The sequence below is a fragment of the Lepisma saccharinum genome, chromosome 6 (assembly GCF_977018435.1).
Source record: "Lepisma saccharinum chromosome 6, izLepSacc3.1, whole genome shotgun sequence".
Taxonomy (NCBI): domain Eukaryota; kingdom Metazoa; phylum Arthropoda; class Insecta; order Zygentoma; family Lepismatidae; genus Lepisma; species Lepisma saccharinum.
The window spans coordinates 26,227,072-26,254,913 of record NC_139234.1 but is presented as its reverse complement, the minus strand read 5'-3'; the positions used below and the strand labels follow the sequence as shown (position 1 = coordinate 26,254,913).

General features: G+C 36.9%; 1 protein-coding gene across 3 annotated transcripts in view; it reads left to right on the top strand.

Annotated features, from left to right (window-relative positions):
• The window catches only part of Bcat (Branched chain amino acid transaminase), a 51,496-nt gene that overhangs the window by 7,119 nt on the left and 16,535 nt on the right, over positions 1-27,842 (top strand). Inside the window, exons 2-5 of one of the 3 annotated variants that reach the window (XM_083123655.1) lie at positions 8,783-8,932; positions 20,292-20,378; positions 22,148-22,195; positions 27,046-27,255. In XM_083123655.1, the coding sequence (XP_082979781.1) occupies positions 8,894-8,932; positions 20,292-20,378; positions 22,148-22,195; positions 27,046-27,255 (384 nt within the window). In that variant the 5' untranslated portion in view covers positions 8,783-8,893. Of the gene's footprint in view, positions 1-8,674; positions 8,933-20,291; positions 20,379-22,147; positions 22,196-27,045; positions 27,256-27,842 lie in introns of those variants that run through there. The other 2 variants (XM_083123654.1, XM_083123656.1) reach the window with 2 other exon arrangements.

Below are 27,842 nucleotides of genomic sequence, written 5' to 3'. Positions count from 1 at the left end.
TTTGCCAACCCTGGAAGCAGACGTTTTCTCTATTTAAACATTACGTATTACCACCTCTCACCACAGGCACACATACACACACAAATATACAGCGTGTTTCAAAAAGAATATACGTATTTCGCATGCATATATTTATTAAACTTTAAGACATACGAAGATGAAACTTGACACACATACTTACGAACCTCTCAAGTTCAGATTACAGATGTTCAATATGTCCTCCAGCAGTGACACGAACAATATCACATCGATACTCAAATTCCTCCCATACTCGGGCAAGCATGTCCTTCGTCACTGATGTTACGGCAGTACGGATCCGGTTCTTCAACTCTTCCAGGTTCTGTGGGAGTGGTGGTACATAAACATTGTCTTTAATGAAACCCCACAGGAAGAAGTCACAGGGTGTCAAATCCGGTGACCGTGGAGCCCAGCTGATACATGCTAAGTTGCCAGCTCCTTGACGACCAATCCAACGGTTCTGTAGAGTTTCATTCAGATAATCACGCACTTGGCGACTCCAGTGAGGGGGTGCCCCGTCTTGTTGAAAAATGAAGTTGTCTTCGTGCAGCCTCGGAAACAACCAGTTTTGTAACATAGAGAGATACTGCTGACCGTTAACCGTGTTTCCATCAAAGAAGAATGGACCGTAAACAGATGATCGGGATATCGCGCAAAACACACACTTTGGGCGAATCTCGTACATGTTCAATGAATGCATGTGGGTTCTGTAGGCCCCAAATGCGAACATTATGTTTGTTTACCTGACCACTTACATGAAACGCAGCTTCATCACTAAACACGATGCGTTGTGCGAAAGTGTTGTCATTGTCAATAGCATCAAGAATCTCGTTACAAAATGCCACACGTTTGCATTTGTCATCAGGACGCAGAGCTTGTAACAGCTGTACCTTGTACGGCTTCATAACCAGCGGACGTCTCAAAAACACGCCAAATTGTTGTTGTAGGAAGTTGTACCTCCCGACTGGCACGACGAGTTGATTTTGAAGGGCTACGTTGGAAAGCAGTTCGAATTCGTGCAACATTTTCTTCAGGAACACGAGGGCGGCCAGGACTCTTTCCTTTACATACACATCCTGTATCTAGAAACTGTCGATACCATCTGCGAATGTTCCACCCATTCGGAGGATCAATTTGGTACCTCAACCTGAAACGTCTTTGCACTGTAATCACGGAATTGCACTTCGCAAACTCGAGAACACAAAATGATTTCTGCTGCGGAGTAGCCATTTCAAACAACTGACGGTTACCAAGCAAAACAGAACACAACTGACATCTAGCGGCTATTATATAAACTAGACTATGGTATTCGTTTCTCTAATAGCCGAGCCGGGGCGCAGCGATCGATAGATTGGACAAAATAATACTTTGTAAAACGTATATTCTTTTTGAAACACGCTGTATTAACAATGTAAAGAGTCTGTGTGATTCCGAAGTATTCAAAAAATATAATTCAAGAATTCAACTCAATTAAACGGAATATATTTATATTAAAATATTTAATTTAAGGTGCAGAGTTTACATTTGCAATTTCACATACTCAGACTCGAAATACATATGAACACACAAGTCACAAACGTTACGGGATATATTAATCTACGAAAAATGTGTTAATTGTATGAGAATTTCAAACTCAGATTTAACTAAGCAAATTCAAGATATCTTATCGTGCAATAATCTTCGGTCTGTCAGATTGTTCTGCAAAGGACAATAACAAAATAAAGGATTGAGAGAATTCGGTTTTATTTTCCATGCAGCTTTATTCCTCTTCTTCGATAAAAATAAAACCTAAACTGCGAAATACTTGCCTCAGGGAATTTATAAATAAGTACAAATGGGATTTGGATTAACGAAAATTGTAATTTTTCACGTCTACGGGAAACAATTCGCGCAGAATTCCCAGAGCCAATAATTCACGCACAATTTCGGGAATTCAAGGAATTCCAGGTAAGTACCCAACCTGGTAATATGGATATGACAGCGTTTCAAAATTCGCGCAACCCAAACATTGATCGCCCGTAACATCGGCTCACATTTTTCAATGCTTAATATTATCAGTTTATTTTATACAGAATATTATATATATTAATAACCAACAGAAAGCAGCGTAAAAAAGTTTCCAGAAATGCATTATTTAGTGAGAAAAATACATAAGAAAGTATCAAAGTGTCATAATTAAATGTCTGATGACTATTACCATGCCCATCTCTGTCCAATATGGGTCATTTGCAGCATTTGATGGGTTTGGGAGAGGCGACTATATGGCTTAACCTTTAGGAGACCAAGCCCATTTCACCAGGTAAGCCCCTTGGGACCAGGCCAATTTTTAGCACAATGCAGAGTTTCATTTAGATGACTGTAGATCGGAGGCTAATTGCCCTACAGAGATGAATAACATACCGTTGTACGCGGAACGAACCATAGAATCGGACTATATGAAATTTATGCACAATGAGCGTATCCATGGAGGGAAGGGGGCAGAACCCAGAAAATTATAAAATTTCTGAAAAAAAAGTTTTCCCCCTTCCCCCCGGACAACAAAGTACCGGACATTGTCAATATCCCTCCCCTCCTACCAGGAAAAGTATTTCGAAACTTCCAGCAACCATCAATGACACTTTCCCCAACTCGAGGTTCAAGCGGATTATTGTTGTAGGAAAAAAAAACTTTGTTCGTACCAACGTTATTTCATTGCAAAGGAAGCCGCCACAAATAAAGCCGGATTTTTCCCACCTTTTTTATGGAACACCAAGACCTGCAAGAGTCCTTACGGTGCAATGTGTGTGTTAACAATAATATACAAGAACAAAATCGCAATTCCAGCAAATATTAGCGGCGTTATGACGTCATAACTACGAACATGACCAACTATCTTTATAAAGAAACTTGGGCAGTTGGGGCTTACAGGCAACTATCTTTTAAAATATAGTTGGTCTCTTAAAGGTTAAATGAAAAAGTGCCATTTTAGGGGCATATCACCTTAGTCGGCAACACTACCAGGTCAAAATTTTGTCAACAGACGCAAGCAACATATGCCTCAATATGTAGTACAGTGGGATCTATTAGATTACTCGGCAAATTTTCCATGACTATTTTCATTTTTTTCTCTTATATCCTATGTGTTTTTAAGCAATGGATTTTTATGTATGCTGATGCAGAAGTTGTCAACAGCTTGTTTTGAGTTTTATTTTAATTCTTGAAGCTCTTATTGGGTAAAGTGCACGAACATGGTGATGAACAATTTGCACGGTAATACTCATGGATCCCACTGTACACGAGTTCTAATCAGTAGTGCGAGAAGTTGTTCTCTGTTCTGTATGCTTGCGGAGAAGGTTACTTAATAATGGAGTACATAATCTATATTCACAATAGGTACAGATTTATCTCGATTTCTGAGGGAGCAAGATAAATATATATTCGTTTAAGTATGAGGACAATATCCTAGATCGGCGGTTCACAAACATTTTGAGTCGCGAATCACTTTTCAGGAGAGAAATTCGTCACGGAGCACAATCGTAGTTGTGACAATGGTACTGTACGTACAGTCAACGGCAAAGATAATGGTAGGCAAATTGTCCACCGCTATTTTCATTACTTTCTTATTTTACACCCTCTGTTGTTTTAAGGAATGAAACTATGTTGGTTCGAAGCAGGCATAGTTCTCTGCTTATTTCAATTCATTGGCATCACACTGTGTAATTCAGACCGAATGAAAATGGTGGTGGACAATTCGCCTACTGTTTCTTTGGCCGTTGGATGTACCTAAGTGCATGTTGGCTGCTTTTGCCCAACTGCATTTCTCCAGTTGTTTGTCGATATTTTATGACAACAAAAGCACGAATCATTTTTCGAATTCGAAAAAGTTTAAATTCTTATATAAACTTATCTAAACTTAATTATTTCTTTTGAAATTTTAGCTTCCACTTAACGGACTGGCCTAAAAATATCGTGCCTTTCCACGTAGTAAACGTTTCTCAAATCTACAAGACGTCCTCTTTCCACAGATATATATTGTATTTTATAAAGTTGTAATAAAAGTTAATACCGTTATTAATAAAGTTTTAATACAAGTGTATTGAAACATATTTTGAGTACGTAGTGTAAAGATTGGAAACCGTCACTAACTTCGAACCACAATATGCACATAAATTGTTCATTGTAATTCCTCAAGAGCATCTGCAAAAGTACAATGTAATTTGACACTAGTACTAGTACAGTGGAATGCACAAGTATTGCACAGCAAATTGTCTATGACCATTTTCGTTAATTTTTCTCTTGCATCATGTTTGGTGTTTTGCTTCAATTCTTGAATCTCTCATTGGATAAAACTAAGAACATGAAAGTGGTGATGGACAATTTGCTTGGTAATACTTATGCAACCCACTGCGCAAATGAAGAGACGCGGTGCGAGCAAGAGCGCCCTCAGGGGAGGGGGCAGTTACCCACCCTGAGATTTCTGGAAAGAGTAAAGGTAATTCGAGTGGTGAAATTGTAGATATATTTCATAACAATTTTTTTTTCTCTCACAGGCCGTAAGTTACAGCAACTATTATTATTATTTTTATTATCATTATTATTATTATCGTTATTATTATTATCGTTATTATTATTACCCTTCAGCATGTAAAAACATGGAGCAGAGGTACCATGAAGGACAGTTAGATTAATTTGTCTGACTCTGATTCATATCTGTGCATTGTGAAAAAGTACAAAAAGAAAAAGAACTGTTCTTTCATCAACAAAATGATAGGCCAGATGCTTATTGAAAGGAAGAGAGACGAATCAGTTTCTATCTAAATAGTAAGCTCGAGTCTGAACTTGTATACAACGCCAAAGTATTTTCAATCCAATTTGAATCTTATTATTTGTAAAGTAGTAGTAGTAACATAATAATAATAATAATAATAATAATAAAATATTATAATAATAATAAACGTTTCCATGGTTCTGCCCCCCACCCCCACCCCCACCCCACCCCGCCTGGTGAAAAATCCTGCTGGCGCCGTTGGGCGCGTTCATTCATAATATGAACGCATAGTGAAGGGTGTGCTATGCCCGTCGTCGCACACGTCAGTTGTGCACAAGCGTGTCTTTGGCACAATGGGAACGATATCTTCACCTAGCACATCGATATGTTTCACTTAGCACATCGATATCTAAACCCAATGCAGCAGTACTGGCGATAGAAAGTATTTTTGAGTATATTTCACTTCATCCGAAATATTATTTTCTCCACTGATTTCAAAAATATAAATAACATCATCAACTACAAGAACGATCAACAATAAAAAAAGCATCAAGTCAGGCAATACATTTGACGCATGACATGCACACATTTCTATTCTGCAACTCAACTAAGAATAAAGTGAATGCAAATAAATGTACGTGCCTTATGAGAAATCCTATTGGCTGATTCCGATGTCAGATGTTCGCAGGAATTGCGCATGGAAATGTGGATCAGGCGCTTATTTTACGAAGTGTATATTTAAGATAAATATATCTAAGGACGGCCTGCGTTTCGAGTTAACCAATAGGACAGCAATTACTTATTTCAAGTTACATGGTTTTGTTTACATTGATTTCGTTCTTGCGATAAACGGGTACAATGGGGTAATCAAGCGGGTAGGACTCAGACGCTCGAACTAAGTTACAAAGAGACTTCCAGACTCGAATACCAGATGTCACACGTTCGAACCTTGGTTAAGAAATTAATTTACCCGTGTGTTTGTCCAATCATCCATTTCATTAGTTCCATCATTCGTCCTGATTGTCGCGATTCACTCAATAAGTAGAAAGCGACATAAATATGACTGAAATAGAACAATTGATTGATTGATTGATTTCGTGTTTTAAGTACACTTTATGCACATTAAGGTTAATCGGGACTGGACCTACAGTTGAAAGTGGGATCCGAACCACTATGTACCTCCACCGGGTATCGAACCCGGGACCCCTTGATTACAAGGCGACGACGCTACCACTGCGCCATCGGGGAGGCCTGAAATAGAACGAGAAGAAAGACTGGACCGATGTGGTCCCATCAATCAGAAACAACTAACTTTATCAACTTTTGGGGCCTCCCCGATGGTAGCGTCGTAGCCATGTAATCAAGGGGTCCCGTGTTCGATACCCGGTGGAGGCACATAGTGGTTCGGATCCCACTTTAAACTGTAGGTCCAGTCCTGATTAGCCTTAATGTGCATAAAGTGGACTTAAAACACAAAGTCAATCAATCATTTTATCAACTTTTGCCACAGTCGGACGTACCTTGGACACACGTGTGTGCGAAGTGAGAGTTGGTTTGAGTTTTAAGTCCACTTTATGCATAGATAGACTGATCCGGGCTATACATACAGTTTAAAGTGCCTCCACCGAGTATCGAGCCCAGGATCCCTTGATCACAAGGGATCAACGTTACCACTACGTCATCAGAAATGCACGTGCGTGCAAAGTGACTACTTTTTATCCTGAAATGCTGTATAGTTCCAAGCATTAACTTGTAGTCACGGTCACTTGTGGGTTGCAATGTTCCCATTGAGTTAATGGAGTTGCTACAACCCAAAAGTGTCCGTGACGGTAGGCTATAACCTGTACTAATACATTGCTCATTTCTTGGAGATTGTCGAGATGGTATATTTGACGAAGGCCATAGCAAGACCTTTCATCTTGAATGCATTACATTAACATGACGTTTGAAAAATGAATACGCAATTCTCAACAACCCTTCGAAACGAACAATTTGCAAAAGATTCCTAGCATACACGAACGCATTATCACGCTAGTTAAAACTAGCTCATTCTAGATTGAGCCACTAGATTACATTATCTATTGGCATGCCTTCCATTTGTTCTTTTCGATTAACGACATTTGTTGTCAGCAATCCAACATAAGCAAAAGGCGATTGTGAAGGAATGCTTCAACTTTGCGTAGAGCAGGGTAATCAAAATACGAAAATCACTTTCCATTCAGACTGGCGTTAGATTGTATCTAAATTTGGACTTTTGCGTTATCTGCCATAGGCCGTGAAGTCCTCAGGATGACAAGCTGTGTTCGTAGTAAAAGTTATCGTCTTGGGTCGCGCTGGAGGGAAAATTTTTATCTCTACCATACTTCGAGAAGCAGTTGCAACACGGGGTGGAATGTGAAAAGCCTAGCCTCTCTTTGCCTCGGTGACCTGTCCACCATTCTTTCATATTTAGTGGGCTTTACTTCCTGTGTGTCTTCAACCAGGGTACTTTTAAATAGACTCACGTAAGTTGTATATTTTTGTTGGTGACTGATACTTGCATTTGCTTATTCGTTACGTTGTTGTATGTAGATTTGAACTTCCGATGGATCGTTTTGTTATTTATTTAATATTATGGGTGATGAACAGAGGCAATTAAGGTCTCTGCTCGTAGTGACAACAAAACATACTCGCATTTGTGAATGAGTTCAAACGAAAAGAACAAAAAGTTAATAAAATGCTTTTAGTGTTGAGAACCTGTTACAGTATGATGAATAAACACTATTTCTTTTATTACAAGTCGCATAATAATTTTTAATGCCAGTTATTACTCTAATTTGGTTATAAGATTTTTCACATACAAGTTAGTGTGCCCAAGATTTTTTAGATAATACAGAACAAGAATGATTTCTACAAAATATTGGTCTAATGTCATTTCGAACTGTTCAAAATATGTATGTAGCTTTATGACAATTTTATGTAAGGTCCCCCGATTTTTTAAAAAAATCTTATAGTTTCCCCATGAATCTGAGAGGGAGGGGCTGCAAATCCCATCAAATCCTCCACCTTTTGGGTACGTCCTTGCATGCCTAAGGGTAGAGCGTATGACCTTACGGGCGGGAAATATTGCCTCCTTTTTAAAACAGTTTGTCCTATAGTCTATTCTGTATTCTTTTCTGTATTCGCCCAGCTCTCATGCAAAGTAGGTGAAAAACTATTCGATTGTAATCTAGAAACAACGAATGGAGAAATTATCCCCAAACATTTCAAGTTTTTGCAAATCCCTTGGGGAGCATGAAATCACCGAAATTTTAAAATGAAAACTGGGGAATAATTCACTTCTTGAGCATCTACACCGCTACAATTCGAACACCTGCTCATTTTTATCAATACAACCCAGTGTTTCTTAATTTTATTTTAATTGGTGTAACAACATTTCATTCAAATGTAAGTTATGTACCTTATTCTGAAGCGAGAACAATGAACATATGTGGAGGTATTTCTTGCAACACCTACTTATTTCAACTACCATGTGAAACTTTTGTGTTTAACATTTAAATGTTTGTTCCGTGATCATAAGCTGTGGGTCACAAATATGTTGACATATTTCGCGTTCCTACTGCAGCATTGTAATCAGTTGGAAATAAAGATTTCTTAAAACGATATTTCGTTTACGTCATTGTGATTAGACGTTATCTTAAAGGTTATTATTATTTTTTTTTTTTACAGATATCTTGACCTTTTCAAATTCACATTTCCTCGAATGTAGCTAAGAAAGTAACTATTAGAATCTTCAACGTTGAGTTTTTACACAGTTGAAGAACTTGCGTGAAAACAAATACGCAGGTTGTACCTGTGTTAAGCCCAGTTCTGCATTTTGCGACAACGTCACAGAGAACGTCTCGTGTTCGATTTCTTGTCTAGGACCAGTTGTTGATCTGTTGCCTAGCAGTGGCCATGCCTTATTTTATTTTGTGAAATGGAAAATTTGTGTGTGATAGAATGATCCCTACAACAAAACCTTTTTATTTTTTAAAGGTGATTTTGGCGCCACCAACTATTTGAAACTTGCCGGAAATCATCCTTTCCAAAAAATCTGACCCAATTTCTTCCGGGAAGCAAAATTAGAAGTTTCAGTCCCCTGCACAAATGGCATCACTGGTACCAATCCGCATTTTCCGTCCCCAGGTAAGTCCTAATAAAGGCTAATGTTTTGATATTTCATAATTTAGATCATTTTGACGTTCGTTTCTCAGGTTATTTATTAGTGTGGTTCGAGTGAGAATATGGTGGCTTGCCGTGAGAATCTAGGCATTTTGTTTTGTTTACTTACATGGTTGAAGTAAAGATACGAAGTTTATTTTGTTTTAGTACACATCCATTGAAACCTGTTGAACAATGTAGCAGAACTTGCACAATTAAATTTCAGTCATTTCTAAGAACAAACAATTAATTCCAATGAAACTAAATAACACTCTGTGCTTGGTGAATTTGGGCGGTTATACCTTACCAACACTTCGTAATACATACGTAAAAGAAAACTTCATTACTTTTAAGTACATAAGAACGATTCGTTTTAGCAGTAATAATCTATCTATTAGCATTCCAGAATCAGTGTGTTTAGTAAACAACATTTGTGGTAATTATGACTTTGTGCAATTATCTAGAAGTGAACATATTCATTACAAAACATAAAGATAAGGATACTTGTACAGATATTATATGATCTTTGTTTCGAAAATAATTGTTTCTTGAAACTTCGTTAGGATACTTTGGTCATATGCCTGGAATAAAAACTTGATGTTGTCTGCCAGCACATTCTGTAACCCCCCTTGCACCTGCCCACTCAAGTTACTGTGTGCGAATTAGTTCCTTTTACATAGAAAGCAAAACGCTATTGCAGACAGGAATAGATAGGTTTGTGTAACACAAAATATTATTTTCCTACTGTTTCGTTTTCTGACAGTCTAAGGTGAAGTAGCAAAACACAGGTGTAACATTTTTTTTCCTTGTCACAAACCAAAAGAAATCTGTACTTAGTGCCTGACTTAACCTCCTTTCCTTTAATTGTAGGATCTTAATTTCAATTTTCATTTAGTGAATGAACAATGAATGGTGTTCCCTTGCAATTTGATATTTGCCTCTAGCCTCAAAAGTAGTAGTTATAACGAATACACACATTACTATGACTTATTGTGTCCACTAATATGCAAAACACAGATTTGGGACACATATATTTGGCCCCTTCATTCATATTTCATCGGGAAAACAGAACATTAGAAGTGGGTTAGGGATGGTACCGACAGGAGAATTACTTTATTATACTACTTATTCAGATATACCAAGAAGATATTTTCATGATTATTTATAGACAGTTCATGTACTTTGTGGCAAGCGTGAACTTGTTCATAACGTTCATCGAACGGAAAAACATTCGTTAAAAAAAGTACTTTCCGTTGATGATCGCTATACGCTGTGAAAGTTTGTGAGGTCCTGCATGTATTACTCATATTATATATCTGTTTCGAGAGCCGAGATGAGACCGAACATCCGTAGCGAAGTGATTAGCGTAGAGCGTTACGAAGCCAGAGGTTCCAAGTTGAACCCTGTTCAAGTCATTGATGTATCATTATGTTTGTCCAATTGGAAGAAAAAAAAGACTAGGACATGCGCTTCAAGATGGAGATGGATATTTATAAATCGAGACCAGAACGGGACAGACGTCCTCACTGCCGAAACGAGATCGAGTCCCTACCAAGTCTCGTCTCGATATCATCCCTAAAACAAACGCTTCAGTTGCGTATCATGTAGGCATCGATAGCGTTGCTTCGACATTTTTGCTCATGTATTCTTTCCTTGAATGAAAATCACTTTGTCTTGTCTTTTCTTCTTTCTCTTGACCTTGCACTCTCGATTTTAATATTTTCACAATAAAGCACCTCCAGCTGCCAGGAAGCAAGTGTGAGACATTTAAATGCTTGGGTTCTTTTTAACCCAAGGAGGACATTGGTAAAATTACCAGTTCTTCCTTCCTAACTACAGCTTCAGATTTCAGCTTCCGGAAAACAGAAAAATACATTTTCAGGGTGAATGAAATTATTAAATATAATTTTCGTCAGTAATTTTATACTATTTTTTAAATATGATAATTTTCTGACGCATCTCTGAAGATTTTGTATCGATTCACACTGAGATTTCATATTTAAAGAACGAATGGGGCCTCGCAAGGGTGTCTGAATTACATAAGCCAAAATCACATTCCTATTCCTTCCCAAGACTTCCTTTATTAAGACCCCTTCCTCCCAAGTAGGAAAGTTCTTAATTGTAAATCTCAAAATTTTAATCAACGTAAGTTAAGGCTCCTCCATACGCTGCTCCTGCCGAATGGTTATTCACCACAAGGCAGCAAATCTTGACATCAGCGCCCTAATTTTTCATGAAGGTCAAGTTTGTGATATTATTGTCTCTTTAAATATACAGTGGTACTTAAGGGGGCAGGAATTCCTCTTCCGGTTTCTGCACCTCCTTAGTTTTCCAATTTTCGGCTTTTGAAGGGGAATTATCCCAGTGCTTGAAGAGTAGTTACCATAATTCGACCATCCTCGACAAGAGATATTCCAAATACCTCATTGCATTGGATAAACAGGTCCTGTGTACGTTTCTGTATCACGGGGAATTCAATAATCACAGTATCTGGTATAATTGCTTTATTTTACTTAGTACATCTGCCAGTTTTAGCTAATCGTGAAGAATTTAAGAACAAAAACATTGACAACCAAGCCTGATGCTCAAAACATGTTTCTTTCATCTCCTCTGCAAATACTTTATACATTATTATCACTCTTCATTGGTGTAGCCTTCTTAACTGACGTTTACTAAATTCGATTAGGTTTGAGACAATGTTTAGAAGTTACGTTTGAAAATTAAACCGAGGTACAAGCGCACTGTTTTTATCACTGGTGACCGTGAAAAATTAACATTTTTCATTAAATTATAATTAACCTCATGCTTCAAATATGAAAGTACAGAGACAATAAAATTAAAAATTAACCTTCTATTTTCTTAGCGAACAAGATTTTAAAAATTACTGTTGAATTTGACATATTCTCTTATGTCCTAGGTATTCTAAAGAACACACACTTGGGGCACATGCAATAGCGATTTTGCCGATAAAATATAACAGTTTTCTCAATTTTAATAATCACCAGCTCTCGTCCATTCTTTCAGAAGAGCGTTTACTGCAAGATATTGTAAAAAAATGTGGCTGAAGAGACTTTCTCTACTTGCGAAATCGTGAAGAAAAGTTAACTTTCTATTTCTTCAGGGTTTCTTTATTCGAAAAAGTAGTTTAGTGTAGTGCTGGGACGGCGCTGTAGCCCCCCCCCCCCCAAGATGTTTGTAATACGATAGACGCATTTTGACCGAAAACTTAAAAAGTTTAACTTTACATTTTCCATTATTAAAATTCCATTGAGGCAAGTACAATGTTCAAGTACATTTTCTAGTTCAGTTAGATCGTAAAGTTACTTTTAATACGATGTGTTCTAAAATCAAGAGGAGGGGAGAATATGCAGATATGCCTGGATAGAATGCGCTACCTACTACGTAATGGGCCAATCATGAGTGCCAGCCAAACTGGCTACGAAATCTGCCTCGTAGGTGGACGATGTATTCAGTGGCTGTGAGATTGTTCTTTAATTGTTGGCATATGCAGCTAAACGTGTACATTATTAGGCTCCATAAATCGTATTGCTATAGTATTATCGATGTTCCCTCATTGTTTTCATCGTTATATCTATTCTTATCGTTGCAAATATTCAAGAAGGAGAAAGAGGACGTTAAGAAATCAAAGAGTACACAAAGTAACTAATTCTTAAATCGTAAGAATTGGAAATATTAAAATTGGACCTTCCCGCCCTGGTTGGGTCCCGGGTTCGATCCCCGGTGGAGGCACATATCATTAAGTGGCTCGGATTCCACTATAAGCTGTAGGTCTCGTCCCAATTAGCTTCTGTGTACATAGTGGATCTTAATACAAATCCAATCAAGTAAACATATTTGCATACGATGCAGAAATCAGCGCGCTTGGGCAAATTTCATTCTTCGCAGGCCTAGGCCTACGTGGTAATTAATTATGATTTGTGATGTTAGAAAATAATTTCTGCAGTACCGTCAAAGTGGCCAAATTTGATTCCGTGCAGAAGAATCAATGTTTGAATCACATCTCATAAAACTATTAATCCAATTCTGATCAATATTCAGAGCATAATATATTCTGAAATAAAATTATAATCTTCAGCAGTCACGTCTCTTACCAAAATGCCCAGTGCAAGCGTTGCAACTACATATAGCCTATTCATTGATTTTATGTCAATATATTTGTCTCGTAGTGGAGGTGGATTTGTAGTGAAAATATTTTTATTCCTTGAGAGTGGCACGTCCTAAGTGGACGATATTTCTCACATCCTCCCCATTTTTAGCCCTAAGTTCTGAATTCCAGTCGTTGAACAAGAAAAGTAAGATATTTCATCATCGAAGAGGAAATGGTATCATTCATACAGTTTCTATTCCAGGGTGTTATCGCTTATTTGATGCCTACTTTTATTACGTTAGTGCCTCTTTTCTGAAGCATGAAAAGCTACAATCTTTATATGCTCCCTACTGTTGTGATTTGGACAGTTTAGAGTCATGGCACACTATGAGCATAATGGAAGCCAAAATAAAGACCTTCAGCAGCTGCTTGCAATGATTGAAACATTCAAAATTTCCTTTTACGAACTTTATAAGCTTTGTGTTATTGAAATGTTCCTATCCCCATCAACAGTTGCTTGCGACAAACCTTGGAAATCTAATTGGTAACGAGAGGTTGAGTGCTCTATCTGTTCTGTCCTTTGAAAAGCTTGCAAAATCTTTGGATTTAAAAAAGGTTGTGACTGCTCATAAAAACAGATGTATCTTATCGTAGTTTCTTCCTGTGGCTCATTTTCTCATTTTAGCAACAAGTTAGTCACACTCTGTACATAGAAATAGTGTTATGTGTAGCATTTATACGAATATCCAGTGAGTTGATAATGTAATGAGTGTAGTTTCTATGGTGTATTTTGCTTCACATGAATAGTAAGACTCTGGTATTATTCCACTCAATAATGGCTTAGGAAAAGAAACAATATAATTACTGCATTTTATTTGACATAAAAGATTCGTGCCTAAAATTACTTTTGTATATGATGGAACAAAATGCAACATCTCATTGATTTATCTTGAGTTCTGATTGTAAAATATGCAAACGGTAAAATTGTACCCTAAAAGTATGAAGTAAGTACAGTTTAGTCGGTATTAGTAGTTAGCTCCCCGAGAATTTGACTCCGAAATCTGTAGCCCCCATAGGCGTAGCTAGAACTTTATATTTGGGTGTGCGCAAAGAAAAAAATGAGGTCTTGTACCTTTTTAAAAGCATATTTTGCAACACAATCACTTGGCTCTTTAGGGCCTCCCCGATGGCGCAGTGGTAGCGTCATCGCCTTGTAATCAAGGAGTCCCGGGTTCGATACCCGGTTGAGGCACATAGTGGTTCGGATCCCACTTTAAAACTGTAGGTCCAGTCCCGATTAGCCTTACTATGCATAAAGTGGACTTAAAACATCAAACCAAACCAAACTTGGCTCTTCAACTGCACTGATGTTTGTAAAGGAATATAAATTCACTAAATGACAGTGTTGGAAATTTCTGAATATATGTAGTAGAAAAAATCAAATTGCATAGAAATTACACACACAAAAGATGTTCATAAATGTTAGAAACAAATACATTAAAATACACGTCATCTATAACAAGAGACGTCTGTCAAAAGGTACAATGTTCTTAAACTCATAACTTCATTTACATCAATAGACTAAGCTTTTTCCTGTTCCGCAAATAGCAAGAGCAGGGCTTCCAATCTATCCTGCTTCTGAGTTGATCTTAATTTAGTTTTAACTTGAGTAAGCTTGGAGAAAGCTCTCGCACACGTGCAGCTTGTGACAGGTATAGAAGAAAAGCGCTGCAGTACAGAGTAGAATGCAGTAAATATCTTCTTTCTCCAATGACATAAAAAAATCGAAAAACTATAGACACTCGTTTCATCAAGTAATGACATTTTCAACTTCTTACAAACTGCCGCTTATTTTCTCTCTATTGAAATATCTGTTTTTAATTCTCTTTGATAAGGCAGCCCATTAGGGTGTGCCTAGGCAGACCTGGCACACCCCGTAGCTACGCCTATGGTATAGCCCACCACTTATTTCAGGCTGGCGCCGTCACTGTGTAGTTGGTGTCTGGATTTGAAAAAAAAAATCCGTCCCGATCCTAACTTTGTACAATAATTTTCTGAATATTCGGAAAAGATTCTCGTCCCGTACACCTCTAATGAAAACACGTCAATGAGTAGCATGCTGTATAAATTAGACAGTCCTGAATGGAGCAATGGATCTCTTTTTTACACAACAGCGATGCATTATGTCACAAAAAATAATAAGAACACCAAATCTGACACTCTAACCTATTTACATATTTTTATTTGTGGGCAAAAATTTAGGTTGGAATTTCGCAAAGTAAAATGCTTTTGTTCGCGTTGGAAGGTCAGAAATAGTCAGCCTCGCAGGTATGGTACTTGGGTTGATGACGTCACGCATCGAAGGGCGGTGCTTAACCAAGAAAAACAACACAAACACGTGGAACGTTGAAAATTTCTGTTTTGTCACCTTTGCTCTCAGTCTCCATAAAAACACACAACGTTGTAGTTTAAACGTCGAAAGTAAGTGTAAATTGGAAACGCAAAAGAGGAAGTGTTTGTTTACAAAATGACAAAGAATTTCTGCATTGACAGTTCATCGCCTTTTCATTTGTTTACAAAATGACAAAATTTCTGCATTGACAGTTCATCTCTCATCTCCTTGTCAACGTTTGAACCTTTGAAGTACTGCTGCGTTAAACTTGTAATATCAAATCTTTTTTGTGAATATAGTTAAGTGATTTAAAAGTCACGCTGTGAAAATTCTTTGATGCTGATAGTGTAACATCATCGGGCATAATTTAGGGTCTTTTTTTTCCTTAATGTTTACAGTTTGTCACAGTTTTAGGTCACCAGAAGGTTCAATCAATGTAATTGCCCATTTCCGATAAGGTTTAAGCATGATGCTGTTTTGCCACGTAACAAGTCACAAACCTTACCTGTAAATAATTTTCATAGAAATGATATGCTGATGTTATACAGAAAATTCTTAGGTGGGTATTGAAGAAATTGGGGGGGGGGGGCAGAGGGGGTGGACACACCACTGTTTACATCTGTTTAGGTGCTAATTTGGTAACAGTCTAATATAGTGAAAACACATTTCACTCGTTTATTTCCGAATTATTTACATTTGTACTTACCTTATATGCATAGCGGAACATTTTTCAACTTGGGATTATGTTTTTTCACATTACAAGTATTTATTGGTCGTTGCTAATTCGCTTTCGTTACACACTATACGGTGGGCAAATCTTGACTCACGTTGTCTATTGTCAGCTGATATGCAGTGTTTCCAAACTATAGGTGTGGTTCAGTTAGGTTAGGCAAACATAGAAAATTAAATTGGAAAAAAAAAACGCTCACACATCATCTTGTAAAACTACCGCATGGTTGCTACACTAACACTTATTAACCGAAAAATGCCGCACAAACTATTCACAGACGGTTTTTAGGCTAAAATTGATCCACAAACCATTCACGGAAGGTTAGGTTCAGTTAAGTTAGGCAAACATAGAAAATTAAATTGAAAAAAAAAAAACGCTCATACGTCATCTTGTAAACCTACCACGTGGTTGCCACACTGACAGGGGGTGGGTTACATAATCGAAGGCACGGAACATTTGATTCACGTAGTCTACGGTAATGGTAGCACGAGCTATCATGCAACGGAGATACATTATTTACAGGCCGAATAAGTTGCAGGAATGGAAAAAACACTATTCCCAGCTTCCAAAAGCCCACAGGAACTCAATTCCGTAAGTAGTTTCCAGTCTTTTCTCCTGCAAATTTGAAGAAATCTGTTTTCACTATATCAGACTGTTACCCCTAATTTTTCTGCCATTTGAAAGAAAGTGCTTTGGGTACTCAAGAAAATACAATATACACGAATCTTCCCTTTTCTTACTCTTTTCACTTTGCCACATCTCAACCTTTTGAGTTCAGTAAAAACCGATCGCCTATACAATTTATCTGATTTTAAAATATTGAAATTTTCTGGAACACTGACAAAGGTATTTATTTTTGTGCGTTTGGATAGGCCTATGTTCTGGACTTGAACTTCCTGCATACATTTTGATATAGGTATGTGTAGCATTATCATGGACTGACAAGTGACACTGTTAACATAGAACTATACCAGAGTCACTGAAATGACTGCCTAACCATCATTGCAAATTAACAAACAGTGAAAACATAAATGTGTTGTTTCGGAACGAAGACAGAACATCACAGTCTAAGCTAGCAACTAGGCTGTTACAATTAAGGGAAATAATGTTTTGAAAATACCGTGGTTCCCAGCTTCCTAACAGTTGGTTTCTATTTCTCTTTTGTATATATTGTGTACATTGTAGAATTCTTCTTGCAGTTTTACATAAAAGAAACATGTTTAAATACTCTTAGCAACTGCAAACTAGAATAAAGAATGATTACATTTCTATTTTACATCAATGTTTCTCCTCTTGGTTAATTGTGATAATGTGGATGAATGAATCCATGCCTAACGAGGTACTGTAGCAGTTTTCTAGAGATGTGTTACACATTCAAAACTTGTACCATTGCTTCAAGTCCAGGGCTACAAATAAGTTGAATCTTGAAGTGCGACAACATGTTTTAAATTTCTGTAACATCTGTGATTCTGGATACTCTTTGGACCATGGTATGCAATTAACAGCCTTTTAAAATTTGTTTCCTGCCGGACCTGTGGCCGAGTGGTTAGCACATCGCGCTGCGATGCCAAGGGTCCCGGGTTTGAATCCCGCTTGGGCTTGGTTGTTTGTGAATGTCCATTCATCATTTCATCACTCATCCCCATCATCTTCGCAAATTAGCCAAGAGGCACAAAATGCGAAGTAAAATAAACTAAATCAAATAAAAAAAATTAGTTTCCTTTCAAAATTTGTGACTGGCAGTGTTCAAAGTGGGGAGAATGCAGTGGATGCTAACTTCCCTAGTTAAGGAATTTTCATAAAGCATCCCCTGGCTAGGATAATTTGAATAGACATCCCCTCACCAAATGCATTGTGTGCATGCAAGCATCCACCCACTATCTCCACTGGATAAAGTATCTTCACAGCTAGTAATCTCCACTTCGAGCACTGGACTTTGGAGAGGTTTATTTCCCACATTTATGCATGAACTAGATGTACTCAAAAATAGGTAAACAAGTCCTACAAAATTTCAAAAGAGAAAAATATGGTTCCTGGCAGATTTTAAAAACCTAAATAAATTTGCATTTTTAACCAATTTACGTAATCTTTTGCTGATAATTTGTGTCTGAAAATGTCTCATTTCCCATTATCTATTCTAATGAGTTGCATAACAGCCTGGAATATCTCTTGTCATATTAATAGACTTTTACTAGTTGTGTAACACCATCAGTGATAACCTCATGCTACTTTTCTTCTTTTATTGTAACCCTCATTTTTTTTCTGCAATCGACTCTTTTAAGTTCACCAATAGCAAATGGCTTTTAGATCCATTTCTGGTAGAAACTTATTTTGGTGGCTTGTAACAAGATTTAACAACAGCACTTCATATCCAACATTTTTATAAGCTTGTCGAAAAATATGCAAGTAATGTACGTTTCATTGCTAAGTTTCCTGTGTTTCCGCCAATTCTAAGCAAATCCATTATTATTCAGTAGCTAAGGAATTTGCTTGGATGGCTAATGATGCATGGGTTTCCAAATATTTGGAAATACTTGGGGTTATATATTTGCACTAAAGACCAGCCATAACTAGGGTTAACGGATCACTATAAGAGAAAAGTAGGACATGCTGTTTCAAAATGTAGGACACAAAACATTCACAATAAATAATTCACGTTTCTATAGAACACGTTAGGAAGTAATTTTAAAATGACACTTTTCAGTTTAAAAGAAATGATTTCTTAAATGCAAAATTTCAAAACTTGTAATCATACCAAACAGTACATCTCTTACTACATGTTTTAATTGGTACTTCTCAGTGGAGCCAATTTTTATCAAAATTTCAGGTTTAGTCAAAATATATTTACGAGAGACTGGACAGTCAAACTCTGTGAAATTATAGGGACCAGTACCAAACTTTTTACAGACTTTACAAAAAAAAAATCTCATGAGTCCATTGTGCTGGTGGTAATGAACAAACAAATATTCAGCAATTACCATAATTCGAAATGGTTTCAGAAGTTCCATCTTGGGTAGGTTTTTAGTTCAAACTTCGTTCTCTATACCCCTGCTTTACAATCAAAATATTGGATAAGAATGGGGAACACCTTGTTCCATCAGCATAAACCCCATGGTAAGAAATTCCACTTACGCATTGAACAGGGGCATCATGAGAATGTGTCCCCAATACTTTGTTCATTAATTGTTTCCATTTTCCCGTTTATTCTCTAGCAGGACAAACTTTTCTTTTCTTTTTGGGCAATGACTGAATCAAGATAAATTTTCACTATTGAGTTTGGGAGCACAGTCCATAGACTTGTAACTTGCATGATTTCTCTTTGTTTAACTGAAACACGTTGGAATAAAGAAACAAATTGGAATAGAGAAAACATCCGTTTATACCTTTTTCATGGTTTGCCAAAATTCATGAATAATTTCCAAAGCCAATAACTCATGAATAATTTCCAAAGCCAATAATTCACACATAATTTCCGGAGCCAATAATTCATGTGTAATTCCCGGAATTAAAGGAATTCCAAGTGAGTAGCCACCCTGATATTGTGCAGCAAATTATACATACGTAATTCATTTTTTATACTAACAATTAACTTTTTCTAACAGCACAAGTGCAGTGTTATAATAATTTGTAGATAATTTGAAATTGATATAAAGAAATGAAAATTTGTTTAGAAAATTAATATTTGGTTATTACGGTTCTTGTGAAATTTTGTTTTTAACAATTGTATCTAATCAGTAGTTTTCAGGAATTTTGTACCAAATGAAGTCTTTTTGCAACCTATTTCAGGATTTTTCGAGCCTAATTTAAGATTTTTAGAACCTATTTTAGGATTTTTAGAACCTATTTTGAGATTTTTACAGCCTATTTTAGCAACCTAAAAGCACACGTTTTAGAACCTAAAAATCCAAGGTCTAGTTATAACATCCAATTTCTGTTATATGTAAATGAAGTCCACACACAAGTGTTCTCTTTTTCCTCTGCTTTCACCAACATTCTGAACAGTGGGCTGCCATCAAATTCTACATTACTTGCAGTGCAAAAAGTATTTAATATATTTTACAAAATGATAAAACTTTTCAGTTGCTATTTAGTTCTATTTTATTCTTGCTAACAGTTCCTGAAGACAGCAGCCAAAGAAATCCAAAGGCTACAGAAGCGACAACTATTTCAGCCTTGCTGCATAGCTTTGAACTCATTCAAAGTAAGTTACATTTAATTATTTAAGAGCTAAAAGTAGTTTTCTTTCAATTTTTATTTCATTAAATTCCAGTATATAGGCTATATCATGAAGAATTCAATTTCAAAGGATTGTACATTACGTTATATTGTCCAAACAGTGTCAAAAAACAAAGTGCAATACATATGTGTAATACATAGCTGTATATTATTATTATTAACAATAAATTACATTTTAGTGTAATTTGTTCATTTGAGAATTACTTTTTATTTTTTATTTTGTTTTTTAGTGCAATATTGAGTGAATGTAAAATATATGTCTATGTATTCATGATGTATGTGTCATTATGTTTTTTATTAATAAGTATCTCAAGGTTTCATCAAATTGGACAGATTACACATAGTAACACTGCATAATTAGTTACACTCTCAGCTTAAGTGATTACATAATTTTAAAAAGAAAGTATATTTTAATATCTCAGTTAATATCAAATACTAAACATAATGAAATAAACCAAAGGTGATGGATTGATGTGAAAATTTTGTTGATACCATTGAAGTAGCGATATAAAATTTACAAATACCAGTAACCGATCTACAAATGTTCCTTGAAGAAGGTACATTCTCAATTAATGAGACCTCCTCAGTTAATGTTTCTAACCAGGTGACTACAATGTTTAACTTTAAAAATTAATAAACTTTATATTTAGACATTTACTTCACAGAATTAGGCCATATAAATTGTATGTTGATAAACATTGTTACGAAGAATGAAGCATCTCATGGAGATCTCTTGCATGTACACTTCTATTTACTCCCCTGCCCTCTCCATATATACATATTTGCGTTACAATCCATTATCAACTGCTCCTGGTTGCCTTTTGCCCCATAACAGAGAAATGCACTTCACCGGACTTTGCTCTACACGCAAGAGTCCCTATGCAGTCCTCTCATTAAATACTGTGCATCTTATTTGAGAGCACACTATTTATCATGGCGCTAACCCGTGCCTGCAGTTTATCATGCAGAGGTCCGTGATCACTCTCTATGCATCCATCTGGCTCTGTGTAACTGTAAAAAAAAACTGTCTCAATCCATCTGGCCCTGTATCTGCATCTGAGACTGTAGAGAGTCACAACCCCAAACTGGCCCACTCAAATTTTACATATACAGTAAAACCCGTTAATCTGGACTAAGGGGGGGATAAGTTGGCCGGTTTAATGAAAGTCCGGATTAACTGAAATAACCTAAAAGAACAGTACAAAGTGCATTAAAACTCCGTTTATAGCAACAAAGCACGTTTATTATGGTGTATTCAAAGGGCATAGGCCTAAATACAACATACAGTACAGTACACAGTCTGGCGGAAACAGAATTTCATCAGTGATTGACTGCCTTTTCTTTGGGAAGTTCTCTTGTTGACTTCTAGCCACATTTAAAACCTTGCATTCTGTTTTTTTTTTCCTGTCCGGCTTATCGGGGTCTGGATTAACAAGGTTTTACTGTATATATCCATTTTCCAGCTGTGTGCGTTAAAACCACACAGCAACATGAAAACAAATTGGAGAAAATTTACACTAAATTACAGGCTGTTTGTACATATATATTCAAATGGAAATCATCAATATATTTGCCAAAACTAATCGAGTTCAGATTAGTCTGACCCATCCCTCGTTTATGTGCTTGACTTGCAAGCAGAAGTTACATAGATTAAACAGAACAAGAAAGCATTTTGTCAAAGGTTTTTTCCTTCTTTGTATTTTAACCTGTTTTATCTTTTCCAAACATTGAAAGGACCAGCATCAACAGACTGATCGAGAACCGCCATTAAGAGATATTAAGGTACTCAAAGTCTTTGGGGATATCTTCACCAGACTGCACAAGCATGCTAAAGGGATATCAATTTTATCTACTTGCATGGACTCTGAATCATAGTCTAGAACTGCATGTCAATAGTAATATTTTCTCTAATCTTATTATGCTTCAAGTTTATTAATGGCATATTGTACTAACACACTGGCATTCCTAAACCCAAACGTTTATTCCCTCAGTAACACAAACCTATCCATATCCTGGAACAAAATGAGCTCTTCTTTGCCCACCTCTCTTAATTTCCTACAGGTCTATTACCATCAGGCTTCCTGACAAGGATCCCTTTTCTCCCCTACGCATGTCACATGTTTTGCCGATAAAAATCTCCTTCGTTTAATTATTCTAATAATATTTGGGCATGGATATAGATTATGAGATTCAGTATTGTGTAGCCTTTTTTGCTCACCTATTTCTTCAACTCCCAAGTTCAAATATGTTTAAAGAATTTTCAAATTTCAAAAAGTCAATTTTCAGTCAGCTTTGAGTGTAAGAGGTCATGTTTCGTATTCATATAAATAACATTAAACTTGGCAAATTTTCAGATCCAGTGGAATCCTTCCTCTGGGATTGAACAAGTTTCTTAGAAAGATGTTAAGTTAAAACATGGTTAAAGTGTAAGTAAAGGTAAATTGCAGATAAAAATTCATGTCAATGTCTACAAAGTGCGGACATGGAACTTACATACGAATGTCACACTCCATCATCATTGGTATTGACATGTTTTTTTCATGTCTGAAATTTATCCTTTCCTACCTTTTAATGATGTTTCAACGTAATCTAACATTTTGCTGGGGATATTTTTCTATCCTTGAAGATTGGAATTGATCATAAATTTGGAAATGTAAAGCACCATAATAGGTGACTTTCAAGATTTTCACAACATTTAATGGCACTTTACATGAACTTTTTTTTTTTATCCTTGTTTGTTATAAAGAATTCCATTGGTGCATTTAGACTAAGCAAGGAAATAAGGTTTCACATGCATAGTTCTGATTCTTATTTTGAGCTTTCAATCTTCGCACAAGTGAATATCTTGATTTTGTTTTTTATCTCAAGTAGTTCTGCCCCTTCAGTAGCTTCTGATTGGATAATGAGTGGTCACATGCTGCTTCTTACTGGAATAGTAATGGCATTCCTTGTACTGTCCTTCCATTGAGAAGAGGTCATTTTCGTATAGGACGCAGTTGGTCTCCCACGTTATAATTTGCTGCAAGGGCTGGACGAACGTTGCTTTAAGACTTCGACACATCCTTCTTAAATGTGCTGATTTTCATTTCCTCAGATGCACTTTTATACTTCCCAATGGTTTATCATCCATGTTGGGAGATGATGGCAATGTTTCAACTAATGTTTGTTAGCTTTGTGAGAAGGGCATGCCTTTTCCACCATCTCTGAGGAAGTTTTTAGTAAAAAGGTAAAGTGCTCCCCTGTGCATAGCATCATGCCATGAAGGCGTATAGGGGGTGTGGGGGTAACGCCCCACACGTGATCCGGTCGTGAGTGGAGGTGATGTGATCAGCATCATGCCCCTGACCACCTTTACTCCCCAGGGTTTCCCCCAGGTACCCATGTTATTCGACGCTGGGTGGGTGCCGGGGCCGCTTCCATCGTTAGAAAAGTTCCCGGATTTGAATCAGCCGGGGAACGAACCCGGGACCTTTAGCATGGTAGTCAGACGTGTTACCGACTCAGCTACCGTGGAAGTTTTTAGTGCATCCTTAAATTTTTTTAATGTGTTGTGTATGTCCTGTGGAGGTTACTGTACAACCTGCACTTTAGCACTTTAACCCTTTACATCCCTTTTTTAACTCCGGTAAGGATTTTAGATAAGGGGATTTCCCCATATACATTGAAGGGTGCAAATGACCATACATGCCATGCACCCCAAAATTTTAAATCATACATTCATTCATTTATTTCCATCACTTAATTGAAATATAAAAAATGGCCACATTTGAGGTGAACCATGAGGTTCATATCATAATCCTTATTGTAATATTACATTGTGATGTTTGAGTGGCATGTCCAATATCACTGCATGTATGTGCAAATATGGATGAAAAATTGAATCTAATCCAAAATCTATCTGCACAATTACCCTTAGTCCTTTACATTCTCGACATGGATACTGAACTCTTTCTTACCTAGTTTTAGGTTAAGCCCTTTCTAAATATGTTGAAAAATCTCTATCTCATATGCTATGGGAGGTGGAGATAAAAAATATTGTGGGCATCTTGTCTCCATTCATCCATATCTTTGCAATTAGCCAAAAGTGGCAGAAGATCGAGGTAAAAGAAACCAAATCAATCAACTGACTCATATGCAGGTGGTTAATATTTACAAGCTAAATTTCAACATCCTGCACAGTGGAATAGCGCTATAAAGCCAGGGGCACAGGTTCAAATTTTGGATTAAGGTATGGAGTAGAGTACTGCATAGGACCACTTTCGCTCGCTCAAACTCGATTGGATCTCCCACGCTCGAGCTTGATTCACTCGAATATATAAAATATAAAATTTCAATATGACCAATATACCATATACCAATCGTTGGCCTGTTCAAGCATTATTCGCTCAGGCAAAGAAACAGTCTATTTCGTAAGCCATCTAGCGTCATCCATGCAAACTATTAGACGATCGAGCAAAGAAGCCTCGATGCAGCACTCTAGTATGGAGAAGTATTCATTGTGTTTGAATCTCATCAATTTGCCATTGGTGTGTTGGTACTTCCCCATCCTGTTCCGTATCCATATTAATTATATATTAGAATCTCTTACATTTCCAAACTCCTACACGGTCCTTTGTATTTCTTTAGAGATAAATTTTCTCAATAACATCTGCTTCTCTAATAGATCATTAATTTATATTCAACGTTGTGATAAATTTGCATGCTAGTGCTGGAACCACAGCTCCAATTACATGTTCACTATGATTTTTTTTATTTTTAATTATCATTGCATTTAGAATTATAGCCAAGACAAGGGTCGATTAAAAGTGTGTCGTAAGAGAATTATTTATTCACAGTTATCTTCTAAAAACAGTAGAAAGAAATGAACAGAAGTAAGGGGATGACATCTTGTTTCTAGAATAGAAAGGCATGTGTTATATTTGCTTGTCTTGCAAATTGTCATTGCTGACAGAATCAGAAATATTCAATATATTATGCTACAGTGTGTTCGTTTTGGCTCTGGGCAGAGATAGTGCGTGACTGCAAACAGCACGGCATGGCGCAGATGCTTTCATTTTCAAAATGTGACATCCCGCTTATTTTTACGCACATAACTTTAGCATGCAGACAATTATATTTACATTGCATAATGAGTACTAACATGTGTTATAAGAGTTGTTGAAAGCGGTGGCCAACTGCATTCACACATTCCCGACATTTTTTGATGAAATTTTGGTTGACATATTTGTTCTGTTTGAAAATTGTTTTCTTGCCATTGTTAACCTGGCAGAATGCACCCTGGGTAAAAAAATATCCAGAAGAAAATGACTTTTTATTTTAAGTCCAAATTTTAATTGTTTTAAGGCATGTCATTAGTAATACCTTCATTGATTAATATAATTTTATTAATTTTGAACATTTGAATTGAATCACACATTTGATAAAAATGAGGAAAAAATAACACTGAATACTAAACTGAAATGTGTGACTGCACGTTGGCTGAAATTTACCCAGGCAGCCCTGCGAGCTGAACTAAGGAACTAACTGACAATAGATTCAAGGTCCTGACACTCGGAAGAGTTGCAGGCGAAATTGATGCTCGCTTATCAGTATAGTTCTGTTTGTTTTACCTTGTCAGTGTAATTTCTCTCTATTCAAGTGTGTGTGTGCGCATTTGTCCAGTTTCATAGATCACATCAGTGTAATCCCAGTGTGTGTTTGTGTGTGTTTAATAAGATTGTGAGACCATTGATATGCCAGCCAAAAAGTTTGTTAGAACAAAGAATTTTGACACTTATGCCACAGCTACAGGTAGAGAAACAGTTAGGCAACTTGTTCTGAGGTTAAGAGAACCAGAACTTACAAGAATTAGGGAAGAGGAACTTATGCATGTCAATCAAAATTTCATCAAAAGATGCCAGGAATGTGTGAATGCAATTGGCCCCCCACTTTGAACAACTGTTAAAACACAGATTAGTACTCATTATGCAATATAAATATAATTGTCTGCGTGCTAAAGATATGTGTGTAAAAATAAGTGGGACGTCACGGGTCAAAAATGCCAGCATCTGCGCCGTTCTGCAGTCACATTCTGCTATCTTGGCCCAGAGCCTAAATGAACGCACTGTATATTAACTGTGAATTAGAATAAATGTAACCATTGGTGGCTCAGTCGGTAACGCGTCTGACTACCATGCTGAATGTCCCGGGTTCGATCCCCGGCCAGTTCAAATCCGGGGACTTTTCTAACAATGGAAGCGGCGGAAGCGGCCCCGGCACCCACCCAGCGTCGAATAACATGGGTACCTGGGGGAAACCCTGGTGGGTAAAGGCGGTCAGGGGCGTGATGCTGATCACATCACCCCCACTCATGACCGGATCAAGAAAGTGTGGGGCATTACCCCCACACCCCCTATACGCCTTCATGGCATGGTGCTATGCACAGGGGAGCACTTTACTTTTATGCTGTATTAATGGCCTCAAGAAAAATCAGAAATAACTGAAAGCCTATAATCTAGGTATTGTAACTAGGTATAATAATAATTGAAATTTATAGTTCAAGTAACAGAGCTATTTAACAAGAAATGTTGAATAAAAATACTATTACATGTTGATGCATGTTCCGACTTAAATGTGTGTCAACTATTTCTCAGTACAGTGAATTAGAAGTGACGCTGTGTAAAGGAGAGCAGTGTAAGAAGAAGCCTGACACAAAATGCTTGCCTTTCGGAAAGATCTTCACAGACCACATCTTCGAAGTCGAGTACCTTGGATCTTGCGGAGGTTGGCAGAAACCTCGCATTATTCCATTCCATGACCTTCAAGTCCATCCTGCAGCCAAGATTTTTCATTATTGCATTGAGGTGAGTCTGTGCACATTGAGCTTCCTAATATTTTGTGTGTAAAATTTATTTAGCGAAGTTCATTCATTGAAATGTAGTCTAGAATTATTTACTTTATATCAGCCAGTTCTTACAACTTGTTTTTGTTCGATAATGTGTTATTTGGGAGACAGAATTTTTGATAGGAAAAACTATGAAACTAGAATGAAATGCTATCTTTAAGGAATAAAAAAAGTACTTTTTACTGTATTAATCAGGCAAAGCTGAAAGAAAAGGGTATTGTTATGCATCAGTCCTGTCTGCCCGCTCATCTGTATCAACTGTCACCGTCTCTGAAACTACAAGAGCTAGAAAGAATGATAGACCTACGAAATAGCTGAACACAACATAAATTACTTTGAAATTTTCACATGATGCAGTTGGAATGCGCACCTAAATTTACACAATTCTATACAGTTTACAGATACAGCTTTACAAGCATGAATCAACCAAAGTGTATGCATATTGGAGAAATTAAGGCACAGTCTTATAGTCTTATTCTTATGAATAGGGATATACCAGGCTCTGATTAGTATCCATGGAACATATCGTGGTTCTGCAGCTTCAAC